This window comes from Macaca fascicularis, chromosome 18, assembly GCF_037993035.2.
Source record: "Macaca fascicularis isolate 582-1 chromosome 18, T2T-MFA8v1.1".
NCBI classification, from domain to species: Eukaryota; Metazoa; Chordata; class Mammalia; order Primates; family Cercopithecidae; genus Macaca; species Macaca fascicularis.
In genome coordinates this window covers 72,081,330-72,100,734 of record NC_088392.1, presented here as the reverse complement: position 1 = coordinate 72,100,734, position 19,405 = coordinate 72,081,330, and the positions used below count along the sequence as shown (strand labels likewise).

Below are 19,405 nucleotides of genomic sequence, written 5' to 3'. Positions count from 1 at the left end.
GTTTACCATTTATTGTTTATTAATTTCAACTTCCTCAAGGCATGGGCAACAAATGTGAAATTTACTTTTGGAAGAAAGAACTTACCTCACACACACAGAGTGTCTAGTGGAAAAAAACCAAACCAAACAAAACAAAAAAACCTCCATTACAGCTTCTTTCTTAAAATTAAAGTGAGTTTTTAGTTCTCTGGAAAAGAAAGTGTGGAGGACGAGGAAATATGAGCCGTCATCTGCTTCTCCCAAGCCTCCCTGTTTCATGATCTCATTCTAGGCCCAAGCAGTCATCTCCCCACCCAGGACCTAGGAAAGGTCATCTTCTGGACACAGGAATTGCAAGTATCCCGGAGCCAGTAGGGAATTTCCATGCAAGGAACATGACAGCAAAAGCCCGGGAAACAGAAGGGCCAAGGGCCGCAACTCCACCCCAGATACTTTGCCAGGGCTCTTGCCAGGCCATGCTGAATGAAGAAAGATGTCCCTTGTTTCACTTTTGAGAAGACATCTGAGTTAGCCCTAACTTACGTGGTTGCATGTTGCCCGAATAATATAGAATAATAATAGAACAGTGCTGTCTCCTCTTTTGAGAATCACTGTCTTACTCAGTGACTTTTATTATGGGAGTCTATTATATAGCTCAAGCATCAGACGTAATTGAGAACCATCAGCTCAAAGTTCTTAGGTAAATCAGAATAGCTGGAGTTTCTGTGATAGCTCCCAGGAGCTGTGGAACCCAGCCATCAGAGTGGAGACCTAGGTACCCTGGTCATAACCTCCCAGGATTCATTCTGAGATTTGCCAGTCTCACAGTCCTACCCTTCAGCAAGATAATTCAGAGAGGTTTCCATAAACCTCAGAGCTTACCTATAGCCGCATGCTCACTTAGGAAGTGCCTGCTCCATATACCTTCTCAGAGCTGGAAGACGTCAACCAGAGAACATACCTGTCCCAGGAGACCAAGATATCCAGTCACCTAAGATAATCCAGACTTTGTTTTTCCTCTTCTCTCCTAGCCAGGGCAAGTGTGGCTCTCACAGTGGGCACACCCATAGAAGAGGTAGAGGTTTCCGATCCTAGATAATAACCAATAATTATTAAGTGCCTACTGTAAATCCAACACAGCCCTAAGCAATTCAAATACACTAATGCTTTTTAACCTTCCCAACAACCCTCCAAATAGGTACCATTAGCCCCATTTTACATATGGGAAAGTAGAGATGGTGACTTGTCCAGGCAGTAGATGGTGAGGACTCTGGCCCACTCAGGCCCTGTGTCTCCATAAGCTGTCCTTTCTGGGGATGTTAAGCAAAGGAGAGGAGGTCTTGCACAATTGATTTATTAGTTAAAGAGGAAAAGGATAACCACTCCAAGAGATTTTAAAAGCAGAGCAGAAAAATAGAACTTAGGCCTAAGAAATTGCTGCTAGACAGCTGTCAAGGGAGACCCCTCGAGATCACGGAGGGAGGGGACAGATATCTGCCTGTGAGCTGTTTGGTGTGGCTGGTGACATATTAGAGGAAATATAAATGCGCTGAGTGACTTGTGGGAATGCTGAAATAGTTGAGTAATGCCTACGTAGAATGTGCAGCAGAAACCATTATCTAGCCTAGCAGTTTAAAACAAATAAAGGAGCAAATTGCTAGAAAACCCTGGGCCAGAATGGAGTTTCTTATTCTTCGATTTCTGTCGCTCAGACTTTGTGGGGAATGAGGTTGAGAAAGGCTTCATTCCACTCGGGTGTCTGGCTCTGTATATTCACAACAACCGGACTGCTTAAATCCTGTAAAGATTTCCAGAGGGGCAAGTGCTCTTCTGAGACGTTCTCCTGCTTTAGTTTTTGATCCCTTCCTTCCCGACCATTACGGCGTGTTGAGAACACCCTGGTGGGTAGCGGGGCAGCTGCACCCAGTCCCAAAGTGTGCAGGCGAGCCCCAGGGACACTGCAGAGCTGGGCATTGCTCAGCAGAGAGCAGCTCCGCTCTGTCGGAGCACGCCTGCCGGCAGCTGAAAGGTGCCTTAGATTGCTGGGGAGACAAGAAGTAGCCTGTTGCAGAGATGATTTTCAGCACGGTGCCTAGGGAATTCGCCCTATGTTGTTAACAGGAAGATTGGGCTGTGGAGTGTAAAAGCTGGGACGGCCTTGGTGTTTTCTAGGCAACAGACTGAACATGTTCACTCCTTAGAAAATACTTCAGTCAGTCACAGCTCTTTCCTAACAGTACCAGTGGCTGAGCTCCGGAAAAATATGAAAGGATATGGATGGGATATGGTGAGTGCCAAGAGATTCCCCCTCCAGTTTAGTGTTGCTTTCCTTATGTTTGAGCTTGTATTAGAAAAACAAGCCAGCCAACCATGATGGCTGACTCCATCAATCCAAAACTATACTGGTAAACACTTGAAATTCATCCTTGCGGTAAAGGAAGTTAAAAAAAAAAAAGCAACAACTGTTTGCCTCTTCTCTTGGTAACATCCAGTTCTTGGTAACATCAGTGCTGGAAAACTCCATTGCTCCCAAGAAATATGCAGGAGGAGCATGTGTTTTTCCAAGTTGATTTTATTACTTTAACCCAGGAGCCTCTGTGACATAGACCAACAGGGTAACAACAGTGATTGGGCTGTCTGGGTGGGCATGAGTGTTCAGTGTGTGTGTGTGCCATTTTCCCTAATTATTACAGCATAACTTCCTCTTTGCTTTACCAGACTAAATCTCAACGATGAAGCAAGATGTGTAAATTTCTCGTATGTTTGCTCTTTTCAGTTCTAGGAAAAATCCGAACCGCAGTGGGCAGTGCTCAACTTCTCATGGCCCAGAAATTCTACCAGTTCAGAGAACTGTGTGAAGAAAACCTGGTAGGTAACACTCTCCTTCTATAATTTCCCTGCTAGTGCCATAAGAAGAACATCTTACCAAGACTGGCCCAACTCAAGTAAAACTGATTTTGAACCAAGTCAAGGTCCATTGGGGTCTCTCACTTGGAACAGAGAATTGTCTGATGAATCTTATTTCCTGATTGTCTTAAAATTAAAATGTTTATTTTTCACTTAAATAATCTTAGAAGAAAAAATTCAATCAAGTTAAAACTATTTCCTGCTTTTTTTGTAACTGAAAATTTTCCATTTTCCTGGCTTTCACATGGCATCTCTGATTTTATTGTTCTTATCAAAATATGAAGCAGCTTGATATTTCTAAAATAATATTGCCCAAAAAAATCATTTTGGATAGTGATTTTCTTTCTAAAATAGCAGTCAATGACTATTTCCTAATCTGAGTTCTCTGTTTTTTTTTTTGTTTGTTTGTTTTTGTTTTTTTTTTTTTTGAGACAGAGTCTCGCTCTGCCGCCCAGGCTGGAGTGCAGTGGCCGGATCTCAGCTCACTGCAAGCTCCGCCTCCCGGGTTCACGCCATTCTCCTGCCTCAGCCTCCCGAGTAGCTGGGATTACAGGAGCCCGCCACCTCGCCCGGCTAGTTTTTTTTTTTTTTGTATTTTTTAGTAGAGACGGGGTTTCACCGTGTCAGCCAGGATGGTCTCGATCTCCTGACCTCGTGATCCGCCCGTCTCGGCCTCCCAAAGTGCTGGGATTACAGGCTTGAGCCACCGCGCCCGGCCGAGTTCTCTGTTTTAATTCAAGAGCCAGAAGTCAAGGATGTTACAAAGTGTAGATTTGATCTCCTTGAGACAAATGAAGAATTCATCCTTCTTGGACATGCAAAAACAAAGCAAAACAGGCTGGGCGCAATGGCTCATGCCTGTAATCCCAAAACTTTGGGAGGCCAAGGCAGGCGGATCACCTGAGGTCAGGAGTTCGAGACCAGCCTGGCCAAGATGGTGAAACCCTGTCTCTACTAAAGATATAAAAATTAGCTGGGTGTGGCCGCGGGTGCCGGTAATCCCAGCTACTGGGGAGGCTGAGGGAAGAGAATCGCTTGAACATAGGAGGCAGAGGTTGCAGCGAGCTGAGATTGAGCCATTGCACTCTAGCTTGGGCAACAGAGTGAGACTTCGTCTAAAAAAATAAAATAAAATAAAATAAATCCCTGCAAGAATAGCTTTTATTGCTCAATTGTTGGTCAACCTGGGTCTAAAACAAAGAAAATGAAAAGCAACTTGTTTACACCTTGTGGCAAGTGAAAACAATTATTAGCAATCTAAATGACTTAAAATATGATCTTAGAGGTTTTTATTTTTCTTTTATCCCCAACAATTGACAGGCATGATTTTTGAGTTTTTGTTTTGTTTTGTTTTGTTTTGTGATGGAGTCTCGCTCTGTCGCCCAGGTTGGAGTGCAATGGCGTGATCTCAGCTTACTGCAACCTCTGCCTCCCAGGTTCAAGCGATTCTCCTGCCTCAGCCCCCCAAGTAGCTAGGACTACAGGCACATGCCACCATGTCCAGCTAATTTTTTGTATTATTATTATCATTTTAGTAGAGATGGGGTTTCACTGTGTTAGCCAGGATAGTCTCAAACTCTTGACCTTGTGATCCTCCCATCTCGGCCTCCCAAAGTGCTGGTATTTACAGGTGTGAGCCACGGCACCCGGCCAGTTTTGGAGTTTTAACCACTTCTTGTTAACAAGGAGAAATACAGACTGAAAGAAATTTATGTAGACAGGGATCAACCAAGAGAAAATATAAAGTATGGAAAAGTTGGTAGTCTCCATCCCTCTTTTCTTTTTGTAATCTCTCTTTAGGGCTCTTCCCACACTCTCCCACCCCCTGCCTAATACACACACATTTATAATTCATTTTCCCCTCTCTCAGAAAAAATAAACTCACCCTTCTTCCAATTTTTCAGAAATTTATTCTGGTTTATGAGATCATTATTATTAGTAAATGTATTAATAAGTGAATTCAGTCCAACAAATATTCTATCAAGCTTCAGCTATGGGCCAGGTACAGAACTCCTGCTAATTTGCAAACTTGCTAATATGTCACAGATCTCAATTAACATGATTCTCTGTGCTTTAAATATAAGAAAGCTTATATAAAGCCGTATTGCTCAAACATGTACATGAGGAATAGGTACATGAGGAAGTCAATGTGTACACGATACAGGGAAAACACAACACACCTTGTTAAAAGAAATATATGATGAGCAACTATATTATGAAGAAGAATGTAAACATTGTACAAATTTTAAAGATGAAATTGCAGACAAAAGTTTTGAAAAATTTGCAGATTTTTTTTTTTCACATGGAGTTTCACTTTTTTTTTTTTTTTTTCTTGAGACAGAGTGTCACTCTTGTTGCCCAGGCTGGAGTGGAATGGTGCGATCTCGGCTCACTGCAACCTCCGCCTCCCAGGTTCAAGAGATCCTTCTGCCTCACTCTCCCGAGTAGCTGGGATTACAGGCATGCGCAACCACTCCCAGTCAATTTTGTATTTTTAGTAGGCAGGGTTTCTCCATGTTGGTCAGGCCGGTCTCAGACTCCTGACCTCAGGTGATCCGCCTACCTGGGCCACCCAAAGTGTTGGGATTACAGGCGTGGGCCACCGTGCCCAGACGAGTTTCACTCTTGTTGCCCAGGCTGGAGTGCAATGGCGCGATCTCAGCTCACTGCAACCTCCACCTCCTGGTTCAAGCTATTCTTCTGTCTCAACCTCCCAAGTAGCTGGGTTTACAGGCGCCCACCACCACACCCAGCTAATTTTTTGTATTTTTAGTAGAGATAGGGTTTTACCATGTTGGCCAGGTTGGCTAGGCTGGTCTTGAACTCCTGACCTCAGGTGATGCACCCTCCTCGGCCTCCCAAAGCGTAGGGATTACAGGTGTGAGCCACTGCACCGGGTCCAAAAATGTGCAGATTGCTAGAAAATGTTAACCTCGTTAAAGCCAGCTTTTGACGTTTCCTAGTTCCTATGGGCTCACATTTCTTGGCCACTGGAAGCACATAGGTGGTAAAATATGCTTCTCGTATTTTAGGTAGACTGAGGCACACTGGGGGAAGAGAGTCACAATGCTGGTCAAACCAGGCCCCTCCAGAAACAAGTCAAGAGCCTCACATGTGCCTGACACCATGCTGAGAGCGTTTACATCCCGGGTCTGGTTACATGCTCAAAAAAAACACATGGAGTTGACAGTGACTTTTTTTTTTCCCCCCGGAGAAGGAGTCTCACTCTGTTGCTCAGGCTGGGAGTGCAGTGGTGCGATCTCAGCTCATTGCAACCTCTGCCTCCTGGGTTCAAGCGATTCTCCTGCCTCAGCCTCCTGAGTAGCTGGGACTATAGGCGCCCACCACCACACCCAGCTAATTTTTTATATTTTTAGTAGAGACGGGATTTCGCCATGTTAGCCAGGCTGGTCTCGAACTCCTGACCTCGTGATCCTCCCACCTCGGCCTCCCAAAGTGCTGGGATTACTGGCATGAGCCACCTCACCTGGCCTGATAGTGACATTTTAATGACAGTTTACAAATGAGGAAAATGGGCACAGAAAAACTAAGAAACTTGCCCACAGCCCCATGGTAAAAAGCAGAGCCAAGATTCAAATCCCAGTCTATTCGACCACAACCCCTATAAATCCCACCCAGGATGTGAGTTCACTTCTCCTGCTCGTGGAGTGGACTCAGCTCTATGCTCCTTTGCCCCAGGAGGCACTATGGCCTGGTGGCAGCACTGCTTAGGTCCACAGCTGCATGAAAGTGGCACCATAATTTGTCAGAACCAGACCCAGCCTCCTTTGATGAGTTCCTGTTCTGAGGAGAAAAATCATAGCTCTATTTTGAAAACACTTACTCATTATCACAAACTAGACTCTCAGGCTTAGAATGAATAGACAAAAGTTGGCCTCTTCCAACATAACTAAACCAAGGACTCCAGCCTCCCTTGACCCTCCCCACTCTCCCCTCCAGCCCCCACCTCTGGTCTCCAAGGCTTAGATTAAGGAGTGAGCTGCCGCTGCACACGACTCACTGATTTGGAGAATGGCTGAGCCTAAACGCTTTCTCTCTGTATCTCTGTCTATCTTCTTAATGATGTGGGAGCAAAGAGATTCTTTATGAGAAAGGAACAAGTTGCCCATTATACAGAGTTAAATACATTTAAGAAAACACCGGCAGGGCAGAGTGGCTTGTACCTGTAATGGGAGGTGGAGGCAGGAGGATCTTGTGGCCAGGAGGTCAAGACCCGCCTGAGCAACAATGTGAGACCCCCATCTCTACAAAAAACACAAAAATTAGCTAGGCATGGTGGTGCATGCCTGTAATCCCAGCTGCTCAGGAGGCTGAGGCAGGAGAGTCACTTGAGCCTGGGAGGCAGAGGTTGCAGTGAGCTGAGATTGTGCCATTGCACTCCAGCCTGGGCAACAAGAGTGATGCTCTGTCTCAAAAATAAATAAATAGATATATTTATAAATTTATAGTTCCCAAAGTGCCCAATAGTTGTAAAGTTCATTAAAAAATAAATTTTAAAGTTTGTGTTTGATTCAGTATTAAAATCTATTCTAATGACATCTGAATTAATGAAAGGGTTTCTCTGTAGTATTCTGATTTAGTAAACTAAAAAAAAAAAAAGGGGGGGTTTTCAATATTTAGGTTTTCAGAAGAGACAGATACAAGCTTTGACAAAGGACCTCTTAAATATAGTTTGATGCTCCTACAATCTATTTGGCCTCATTGGTAACTAAGACTAAACTATTCATATTTTGAAAATCAATGAAGTCTTGAGGTCACCAGGCCTATTGGCTACATTGTTTCAGTACATCAATGTACGAAATGATAGTTCAGTGGAATCAGAGAGTGTAGGTACACTGCAGTGTTTTCTTTTCTCTTTTCCTTTCTTTTTTTGAGACAGCCTCACTCTGTGGCCCAGGCAGGTGTGCAGTGGTACGATCGCGGCTCGTTGTAGCCTCCCACCTCCCAGGCTCAAGTGATCCTCCCACTTCCGCCTCCTGGGTAGCTGACACTACAGACACATGGTCAAAGCTTGTACCTGTCTATTCTAGAAATCTAAATATTGAGAAATCCTTTTTTTTTTGTTTTAGTTTACTAAATCAGAATACTACAGAGAAACCCTTTCATTAATTCAGACATTGGAATAGATTTTAATAATGAATCAAACACTTACAAACTTTAAAATTTATTTCTTCTAATGAACTTTAGAACTTTTGGGCACTTTGGGAACTATACATTTATAAACAGAGCTATCTATCTATCTATCTATTTATTTATTTTTGAGACAGAGTGTCACTCTTGTCACCCAGGCTGGAGTGCAATGGCACAACCTTGGCTCACTACAACCTCTGCCTCCCAGGTTCAAGAGATTCTCTTGCCTCAGCCTCCTGAGCAGCTGGGATTACAGGCATATGCCATCGTGCCTGGCCTATTTTTATATTTTTAGTAGAGGTGGGGTTTTGTCATGTTGGCCAGGCTAGTCTCGAACTCCTGACCTCAGGTGTTCCACCCACTTCGGCCTCCCGAAGTGCTGGGATTACAGGCGTGAGCCACCACAACCAGCCTTCATTTATTTTTATTTTGAGGTAGGCCAATAATACTGGTGCACCCAAGAACTTAAAACATCTTTACAATCCATTATTTTGATGGTCATCAACCGTGTACTTTCCAAAATTCTGATAGCAGTTTTATTAGGGGTTAGTTTTAAAAGCATACACTGGCCTCATTCATGTTATTATAGGACGTGTAGTTTCACAGTCTATCCAGTTGCCTGAAATACCAAGAGGTCACCAAAACAGATACCAGTTAGGATCTCTTTTTTTTTTTTTTTTTTTTGAGACAGAATTCTCGCCCTGTCACCCAGGCTGGAGTGCAGTGGTGCGATCTCGGCTCACTGCAAGCTCCGCCTCCCGGGTTCACACCATTCTCCTGCCTCAGCCTCCCGAGTGGCTGGGACTACAGGTGCCTGCCACCACGCCTAGTTAATTTTTTGTATTTTTAGTAGAGACAAGGTTTCACCGTGTTAGCCGGGATGGTCTTGATCTCCTGACCTTGTGATCTGCCCACCTGGGCCTCCCAAAGTGCTGGGATTACAGGCGTGAACCACTGCGCCTGGCCCTAAGATCTCTTGACCTATGGAGGCTGCTACCCATCTAACCATGAATGCCTTTAGCTACTGCTGCAGGTAGTGATTAACAAAGAGTATGACATTTTCAGTCTCCTAGCTGTGTTTTTTCTGTCTTAGGTCATATAAATTCAGGTTTATACATTCTGTTATCAGGGATATGTAGATGGGGCAAAGAAAGTCAATCCTGAAACACTGAAGAATGTTCACTATTACTTAGCAAATGGGTCGTTACAGACATGTAGATATATGTATGTAGAGATAATGTGTTCTCACATTTGCTATATGATTTTATGGTCAATTTAAAATGAATGGCTTTCCAAATGATTTTGTCAAAGCAGTCATATGATAACATTACTTCCTATGATAAAATTACTTCCTATATTATTAAACATCTTAATTATTAAACACATAGTGCTTTGAAAATCCAATATTTTATTACTAATCATTTGTTTACCCTAGTGTTTTACTTGACATGAATATTTAAACTAATCTTATTTTAGAGTCCTTATCTGTTCTCTGGATAAATTGTATGGCATGTAGTCGAATACAAACTCTAATAATAATATACTGTATTTTTTTTCAAAAATGGCATTTTCATTTAAATATGGTGTTTTAAAATGCATCCTGTAGTAGATCACACGTTCTGGGATTTTTCATATGTTTAGACCCTTCCCCCATACCATATTGAATTGATAGATGTGGTATCACAACAGAAGAGTTTTACAACCTTGACATTTGAGAATCACTGACTCAAATGGATGAGTGTATAAAATTACCATTTGTAACCTCACTTTTACCTCATGTCTGAAAACAAAAAGAAACTCATCCTCCTTATGTTGTTTGAAATATTTGAAAATGCCTCTTTGGGCCCGTGCTTGTCGAGAATTGCCTCTAAAGCATGAATGTTTTTCTTTCTCTTGTGCAGAATCCTAATGCTCATCCAAGACCCACCTCCCAGGATTTGGCGGGGTTTTGGGACATGCTGCAGTTGTCCATAGAAAATATTAGTATGAAATTTGATGAACTTCATCAGTTAAAGGCCAATAATTGGAAACAGATGGATCCTCTTGACAAGAAGGTAGAACAATGTAGATTTTGTATGGTTCATTTAAAAACCTGCACAAACACTGGACAGTCTAAATAGGCTTCTGCATTCAGTCCTGCTGTTTACAATGTGAAATGGAGCTGATATCATATTCATTTCATTGTAATGACAATGTTTACATAGTAATCATTTGGGATATTATCTGTAATATGTTTCAGGCATACTTTTAAAGAAAAACCTGTCTCTGTGAATTGGAAAATGGGAATGTGGCTTTTTTGTTAATTAAACTTTAAGTTAAACCATTTTAGTTACTGGAAGGAACTGCCTCCATTTTGCTTTTTAAACTAAAATAAATGACATCTTCAGTGCATGAATCCATAGAACAAGAATTCAAGTTCCTTACACCCCTAGGATGTGTTTTCAAGAAAAATAGGATGCCCTGAAAAATAACTGACTTTGATAATCATTTCATAAATATAGTAATAAAGAAATTACTGTTGTTCAAGTCTAAAAATATATATACCATAAAGTTTCACAGTAATTATATAAATGTTGGGATTTTTTTTTTTTTTTCAAAAGAGTTTTGCTTTTGGTTGATATGCCTTGGGGAATATTGCTCACCGGGGTCCTCATGCAACAGTTTAGAAATAAAGACTTAAATTCTTTTACTTTAATTAATCAACTGTAATTTTCACGTTTGATTATGGTGTTCCACGAGGCTCACACAGGTATCCAACGTCCAGCTCCCCAGGCTGGCGTGTCGAACGTGACTTTTTTAACCCTTTGCTTTCCTATGGCCTCAGGTCAAATAATTCCAAGAGAATCAACCTCTGAAAATTGAATGGCTGTTCCCTTGAAATGCTGGTGGCCTTGTTCTTTTCAGGTCCCCCCACCCGTCAGAGAGCTAACAGCAATCTAATCCATTCTGCTGCCGCATATCATGTTTTCAGGGTTCTTGGGGTCAGTGGGCTCCCAGGAAAAATCCAGTCCCAAGGGACCATCTGTAAGTGACAAGAGGGTGATGCTCTCATCACTGTCCCCCATTTCCAATTCTGTCACCATCAAAATGGGGGTTGTAGTGTTAAATTGGAAAGTCCTGTTGATGTATATGTGGCCTCTCACTTGGGAAGCCAAACATTTGCACCCAATCTAGTTTTCTTTAATCTGTGTTTAAAACTATCTGCTAGATAAGCTATAAATCAGTCTTATTTTAAGAAAACACTACACATGCACACACACTGGTAATTTAGTTTCCAGAGCTGATCAATCTAATTTCTTATTCATTTATTATTTTTTATTATATATCTTTTTAATAATTATTGTTGGCCGGGCGTGGTGGCTCATGTCTGTAATCCCAGCACTTTGGGAGGCCAAGGCGGGTGGATCACTTGAGTCCAGGAGTTCAAGACCAGCCTGGGCAACATGGTGAAACGCCGTCTCTACAAAAAATACAAAAATTAGCTGGGTGTGGCGGTGCACACTTATAGTGCCAGCTATTGGGAGTCTGAGGTGGGAGGATTGCTTGAAATCGGAGAGTTTGAGTCTGCAGTGAGCCATGATTGCGCCACTGCACTCCAGCCTGGGTGACAGAGCAAGACCTTCTCTCAAAAATTAAAATAATAATAATTGTTTAAAAAATCAAAATGTATAAGGAAAATGACTAAAAAAATCCAGTATTCATATTTCTAAAAATATCCACTGAGTTATTCCACAATGAAGATTTAAAATGTCTAAAAGAAATGATGCTAAGAATTGATATATGTAACCTACTGATATTTACATAGTAAATCATTAGTTAGCTTGATTTTTAAGTTTTTTAATGGACTTTGCCTATGATCAGAGCTTTTCATCACCCCATGAACCTGAGGAGAAAAATGAACAAGCATAGTCAGACTTGGTAGAATATAGTTTGCACTCCAGGCTCTCCTTTTTTCTCTTTTAAGCCACGCAGACTCCACCTTAGACAGCCGGTGGGGCAGCTCCAGGGTGAGAAGTTGAACTAGGCACTTGCCCTGGCAAGCAGGGAGGAATTGCTGTGTTGAGCATCGGTGTTAAGACACAAAGAGTGCCTTTGGAGAATCACCGAATCTGTATTTTAAGATAATGTTCACGCTTCGTTTTATGAGAATGGAGGGTATTTTATTCAAAATGAAAACATCAGCTTTATGTGCACCCTTTCACAGTCTACAACTTCAACCTTCTTTCCCTAAAAGTCCTTTGTGGTCTAGATGCCATTCTTTCCTGCTGCATTTTTTTTTTAATGCCAAAGAGCTGACTGTCTTTTGTTTTTGCAGTAGCATTGAAAATATCCGCCCTTTCCATAGTTTGCTGCTGCTAAGAGGAATGACCTCTTTCATCCTGTGTCAACTTTTCATGGCACAGTTTCTGCCCCTGTGATTGGAATTGCCTCCTGGGCCACCACAGTTATCCCGAGGTCCCTAGTCTGAGTCACCTTGGAACTGACTGAACTCTCGAGTGTAGGAAATATCAATGGCCTCCCGCTCCCGTGACCCTGTATATTGTATATTGCTTGTGTGTTCGTGTGTGGTGGGCAAAAGGGTCTAACCTGGTGTAGCACCAACAAAGCTAAAGAATACATTCTAATATTTCTTCTTCCTCCTTTGGTTATTTAGCTTTGGGGGGAAGGGGAGGGTGGGCGGGCCGGGGACAGGGCGGACATGTTTTTAAGCTCTGAACCAAGCTTGCACCCGGTGACTTGCGTCCTTAGAGGGGATGCAGGGGTGCTAAGATGCTGCTGCAGCCGCTGCTTCCTGGCCCATCTCTGGCACCAGGAGGAGTTTGGAGTCTCCAGAGAGAACCACACTCAATGTGCTGGGAGCCGCAGGCTTTCCGCAGGGGGCCTTTACAATACCCACTTCCTTCCCTTGGAGAGACCTAGTTCTGCAACCCAGCCTTACCCCGGGCCTTAAGCTTACCGGGAATTTTTTTTTTTTTTTTTTTTTTTTTTCCTGCATCTTTTGAATACCCAAGCCAGAATAAGGAAGAAAAAAGTAGATATGCAGTATGCAGATCAGAACTAACCACCCCTAGGTAAAAAATGTGTGTTCTAACTACTGACCTATCCCAGTTTTTCCCAAGCTTGTCCTGAGAAGCTGTGTAATGTCCTGAACCTTCTGCTTTGATCAGGAGAGAAGGGCCCCTCCTCCAGTGCCAAAGAAGCCGGCGAAGGGCCCCGCGCCGCTGATCCGGGAGCGCTCGCTGGAGAGCTCGCAGCGCCAGGAGGCCCGCAAGCGCCTGATGGCCGCCAAGCGCGCCGCGTCCGTCCGCCAGAACTCGGCCACCGAGAGCGCCGAGAGCATCGAGATCTACATCCCCGAGGCGCAGACCCGGCTCTGAGCGCCCTGCAGCCCGGCCGCCGCCGCCAAGTATCTGTCCCCCTCCCCCTGCCACCCCTCTGCCGGCTCCCTCTTCCCCTCCGAGCCCGTCTGTTTCCGAGCTCAGTGACTTCCACTGTCGTGGTGTAGTTGTCCATCTCGCAGGAGCCGCCCCCCAGTCCCCGCGAAGCCCCCCACTTCCCGAACCCGTTTGCCCATCTTCTTCTTCACCGAGCTTCGCCCCGTCCTGATGCCGTCACCCTGCCTCGTACTGAGATCCAACCCTTTATTTTCTGGGCAAAGCCAAACCCACCTGTGTAAAAGTGACGCCTTTAGGTCACCCGCCATCCTCAGTTCTCTCGAGCTAGTCTGTTCAGCAATATAAAACCATAGGGTATTTCAGAAATCCAGTATCACAGGGTGATCCCTTGGGACTTACCGTCTTCCACATGAAAGAAACTAGGCCTCCGATTCCCTTTACTTCCCCTAAATGGTTATTCTTTTTAAAAGGCAGATGGAGCACTTTATTCACAACCTCAGAAATCACACCATCTCACTGGAATCCGTGAGGGACAGAGAGAGAGGGGACCAAGCCTGGCCTGGGGGTGGGGGACCTGGATGTGTAGCAAGGATGGGAGAAGCGAAATCTGCAGGTGCTGGGGGCACCTGCACACTCACAGCTGCACAAACTGCCTCACTGTTACTTCATCAATCACAGCTTCAAATGTTTCAATCAGCAGAAGATTGTAAATTCGATCTTTCAGGGAAATTAATCTATTCTGAAAGGCAATAACATGAAGCAAGGCAAAGGAGGCACTGATGGTTTAGGATACTACTTAAGGGATTTTTTTTTGTCCTATTATTAAGAAAATCTAGACCTGAAATGTTTTCTCAACTCTTATTGTACTGTGTATATTTCTACTGTTGTCGTGGCGGCTGTTTTTAAAGGGAAAGTGTCGGTTCTATTAATTTGTTAGTGTCCATCCAGGTGGGCCTACCTGATTCCACATATATAAGTACATATCTGCTTGTAAAGCACTGTAAATGGCAGCAAGGCTGTTTTCAGAGAAGAGTTTGGGTTTTCCTACCATCCCTTTGAATGCTACACATCCGTCTATTTTAACCCAAGTAGTTCATATTTCAGATATATTTTCTCCTTTCGTCTCCTCTCACTACTAGAGTCCAGTAGGACCTAGCATAGGATTCTGTCCTATGTCAGATGGCTAAATTTTGACCCCAATAGACATACTGCCTCATTCGAAAGAGCCAGCGCTGTCATCCTGAGGTCCCAGGTAGTGAGAGAAGAAATTCGACCTGCCAGGGTCAACAGCCATGAAGAGGTGGGGGAGTCATGATTCATAAACACTGAAAGAAATCAAGGCTTTTGGCAGAGAGTGTTGATTTAGAATTGTCGTCATGATTGATGGGCAGTATGCATCGGTGTCTAGCTAAAGTTGTCTTTAAATGCCCTTACTCGTCACAGTTTAAACACTTAGGATGTGGCAATCTTAAGTATCACTGGCATTTTATGTCCAGCTCACACCCTAAAGCATTAGAAATTAAAAACAAAAGACTTTTAAAAACATACATCAAATATGCTTGCACCAGAGAAGCTTTTTAAAATACACTCTCATAGCCAGGTGCTAATTTAATTTTACTTATGAAATTAAGAGAGGTGATGGGTTCTAGCAACAAATATTTTCACGGACATATTCTAAAACCACTAGAGAATTCGCTACCTCTCAGAGCCATCGATGCTTTGAGCTACCTTTATAAACAGGGCACAAATGTTTACTGCTGTGGTTTACAAGAAAAGGGCTACTCACTTATTTTGAAACCAACCAACCAACTTTTAACTAGGGTGAACAAAGCACTTTGAGTGCTTTGTGAAATTGGAGCATACAGAGATTTTGAGCTTCAAGTATTTGCTAGTTTTAAAAAGAATACACCTTTTCTTTACCTTGTAGCAGCAATTAAAAGTCACACAAAGCTTGCATCGAGTAGGGCCAACTGCCACTTGGGTAGCCTATGGTCACATTCAATACTGAGAATGACTTGGAACTCACAGATTAATATGAAAGAAGCAGCGTTCATCCCAAGACCCATGCTCACAATTACAGCTCCGTGCCCTGAGGTAGAGTTAAGATTTGGATTAAGAAATAGATTTCCAATACGATTCAAGATCATCCTACAATATTTTCTTTGGAAACTAATTTAGCCCATGATATTTTAAAGAGAGACAAGAGAAGGCCTATTTATCCTGTCTAAGTGAACGGTATTTGTATATTCATAAGCTATTTTTGGTAAGAATTTTAAATCTTTTAGCTCAAGGCCTACAGGGCATCATGACCTTTGCCTTCCTTGAAAATACAATTTAAATTGTACAAACACTTTATAAAAAACTAATGATTGATGTTAGAACATGACCCCACACAATGCTGCTTGACCCCTGAAACTGACATTCATGAGCATAACCTTTGTTACATCGTTCTTTTTGATGTAATTTGTAGAAATGTTTTTTAGTTCATAATGGAAAATGTATGTACCCTGAAAAATTACTTATTTTGTTTAACTTTGGTATAAAGGTGTTGGGCATTTTCTTGGGGAGGGGGGGATTACAAAAGAAGTTTGTCTCCCACATCAAAAAACGTTCAAAGAAATTAAGTATTTATTATATTTTTTGCAGATGTTTCCATACAATTCACATAACCTTTTTGTAAAGAGAGATGAAGAAATGGATTAAAGATTTTTAATATTTGAAATGGTAAATAGAACTAATTTATTTGTAATATATTTCTGTTATTTATAGATGTTTCCTTAATGTTTTACTGTGCATTACCACTTTCATTTAAGCCTTATCCTTGTGAATTTACCATTTCTTTTTTAAAACATGTCTAGATGCATATTTTAAATAACTGGAATGTAAATCACTAGCATATCTGAATTCCCAAATGTAATTTTTAAAAATTATTTTGGTTTGGAAAAAAAAGATTCATTTGAAAGCCTTCAGATGGAGGGGTGGGGAACATTTTTATGGCTTTATGAATTGGAATTTCATAGGCTTATTTACCTAGATTGTGTGTGAACAAAAAAAATTGTAAATAGATGAATGTTTCCCATAATGTAAAAAGAAGAAATTAATAAAATAATTAATGCACTGCTTTCAGGTTGGTGTGTTTTTTCTAGAGTCCCACTTCTTCCAAAATATAACTCATTGTCTTTTGAGGGGAATACTTCTGCAGTTAAGAAGCGTATCATTCTAACTTACACTGTACAGCACATGTGCTATTCATTGTTGATGAGGCAGGGAGAACTTACATCCTGTTTAAAGGGGTTTCAATACTGAAGAACTAAAAAGTCCTTTTACTCTGATAATCACACTTGTGAACTTTCAGTTCAGCAGCTGAGACTAACTTTCTATTTTATGAAGGAGTGATGAACCTTTCAAATGTGCAAATTCATGTCAGTTTTACCTACTTTGTTTTTTTTTTTTTTTTTTTTGAGACGGAGTCTCGCTCTGTCACCCAGGCTGGAGTGCAGTGGCCGGATCTCAGCTCACTGCAAGCTCCGCCTCCCGGGTTCACGCCATTCTCCTGCCTCAGCCTCCCGAGTAGCTGGGACTACAGGCGCCCGCCACCTCGCCCGGCTAGTTTTTTTTGTATTTCTTAATAGAGACGGGGTTTCACCATGTTAGCCAGGATGGTCTCGATCTCCTGACCTCGTGATCCGCCCGTCTCGGCCTCCCAAAGTGCTGGGATTACAGGCTTCAGCCACCGCGCCCGGCCAGTTTTACCTACTTTGATTTCTTTGCATACATTTCATCCACTTTGTTTCCTATACAACTCTCAAGCGTAGGGAGAATCAGAAAAATGCTTTGTAGCTTTCATTCCATCCTTGCAATAATGAAAAACTGTGCCTCACTGAGGTTTAGTGACTTGCCCAATGTGCCACAATTATTAAAAGACAGATTCGAGTCCAGAACCCAAGGCTTTATTGAGCTCCCTAGTGCCGTCGCTGTTATTCTTGCCACATTTAAAATTGGTAACTATTTGCCATTGTCAGTTTTATCTGGTTTTCATTTAGGTCGTATTTGTAAACCTTACTTTATATATATATATATATATATAAATACAAATTTGGCCAGGTGCACTGGCTCACACCTGTAATCCCAATACTTTGGGAGGCCGAGGCGGGTGAATCACCTGAGGTCAAAAATTTGAGACCAGCCTGGCCAACATGGTGAAACCCTGTCTCTACTAAAAATACAAAAATTAGCCAGACGTGGTGGCGCATGTCTGTAATCCCAGCTACTCGGGAGGCTGAGTGAGGCAGGAGAAATGCTTGAACCCAAGAGGTGGAGGCTGCAGTGAGCAGAGATCGCACCACTATACTCTAGCCTGGGCAACAGAACAAGACTCTGTCTCAAAAAAAAAAAAAAAAAGAAAAAAATACAAATTGACCCCAAAAAAGGATAAATTAGAATTTTTTTATGATGTGGACTTGCACTTATTTGTTACCGGAAAATGCCACAACTCTAAAACTTGTTTCCACAGTGCTTCCTCCTAATCACCACCAACTTTTCACCTACATGCAACAACCTTGGAAATTAGTAAGCACATGAGCCACTTTTTCTAATTTTTGTACATAAGCAAGACCTATGCCAGTCACCGGAATAACACACTGTACTTTAGAAACTGCTTTGAAAGAGGAATGATCAAGTGACTAAATCTCTGTGAGGTTACAAAGGCCTCATTACTTTGGTTCATGCACTGACTATTCATGTAGTCTGAACCGTGATGATACTTTTTGCCTTTTCACAAATTAATTCATCTGTTTCATCGGGGCTCTTTAAACATTTTAGCTAATCCCAAAACAAAATGAGTTAGCTTTTGCATGTAGAAATCTGAATTTCAGTGAAGCCATTTCCCTTATTACAGAGTTCACCCTCCAAAAAAAAAATGTAATTTAGGTTTTATATACAAATTGAACAAAATTGTTTGTTCTCAACATGACTTTTCTTTTTATATCTTTGAAATCCACCCCTTGAAAATATAAACTGATTTTACTTTAAATAAATGACATCTTAAAAATCATAGCGTCTGAACGTGTTCATTCTTGAATGCCATTGATACTAAAGGGTGCTGAAATTTACCTTGGGTTTGCTCAATAGGCTGTTTGACTTGCAGCTGCTTAGCCAAGATCGAATCAACTCATTTTGCAAACAAAGTAGTGGCCCTGTCTGAAAACCCTCTCAGCTCTAATTCAATTACCAGCACAAGTTTACTTACAGTGACTGTGAGTCACTCATCCTCTCCCATGAAGCATAGAGAAGAGAACTAGCGTGCTCCCCGCTGGTCCTGTGCTCTCCTCTGGGTTTACTGCTGGTCCAGGAAGGCGTCATCAGAAAATCGCAGGAATGTGAGGCCCCAGTGTGATTCCTGATTCCTATGTCTTGGCTTAGACAGCCAAGGGATTATTCCTGTAGGTCTTCTTTGTAACTGAGCACAGGCCTCGACTTAGAGAAGGTGGCTGAGAGCAAGCAAACGTTTTCATAAATGCCAGTCAAGCTCTGCCATGCAGTTGATGGAGCTGTTGCTATTCATGGGGCAAAATATTGTCGCTAGTGCTGATTACGCTTGCCACGTTCCCTCTTCACACTTCTTGTCTGTCTGCTTGAAGAAGTAGGTGCTAATTTCATCTGGAAACTTGATAGGTAAATTAGTGTTATTAGCAAGCTTCTTTTGAGATCTCAATGAAGAGGTTCTTCAATTGAAAAACTCTTCCTTTCACTTTGGAAAAGGGGAAGTTGGAGCAAATAGAGCCTGTGTTCGTTCTTCTGTCACAGTGGGGGAAAACGCATTCTTCCTGTTGACTCTACAAGGAGATTATAAGCAACAATTTCAGATTTCTGCAGTCTTAAATCCAGATGCTTTTACTGTTTCTGAGGACCAATGCGCTACAAATAAAAACCATTCCAACAGAGCTACCCTTCAGAGATTTGCAAATATAGTT

At 42.2% G+C, this 19,405-nt stretch overlaps 1 protein-coding gene across 30 annotated transcripts in view; it reads left to right on the top strand.

Moving 5' to 3' along the window:
* DLGAP1 (DLG associated protein 1) overlaps positions 1–16,559 on the top strand; it is a 961,867-nt gene extending 945,308 nt beyond the window's left edge. For 27 of the 30 annotated variants that reach the window (XM_074022767.1, XM_045378186.2, XM_045378189.2 and 24 more), the window contains 3 exons: positions 2,756–2,847; positions 9,939–10,091; positions 13,206–16,559. In XM_074022767.1, coding sequence (XP_073878868.1) covers positions 2,756–2,847; positions 9,939–10,091; positions 13,206–13,415 — 455 coding nt within the window. In that variant the 3' untranslated portion in view covers positions 13,416–16,559. Of the gene's footprint in view, positions 1–2,755; positions 2,848–9,938; positions 10,573–13,205 lie in introns of those variants that run through there. The other 3 variants (XM_074022768.1, XM_065534096.2, XM_065534094.2) reach the window with 1 other exon arrangement.
* Positions 16,560–19,405: the final 2,846 nt, after the last annotated feature.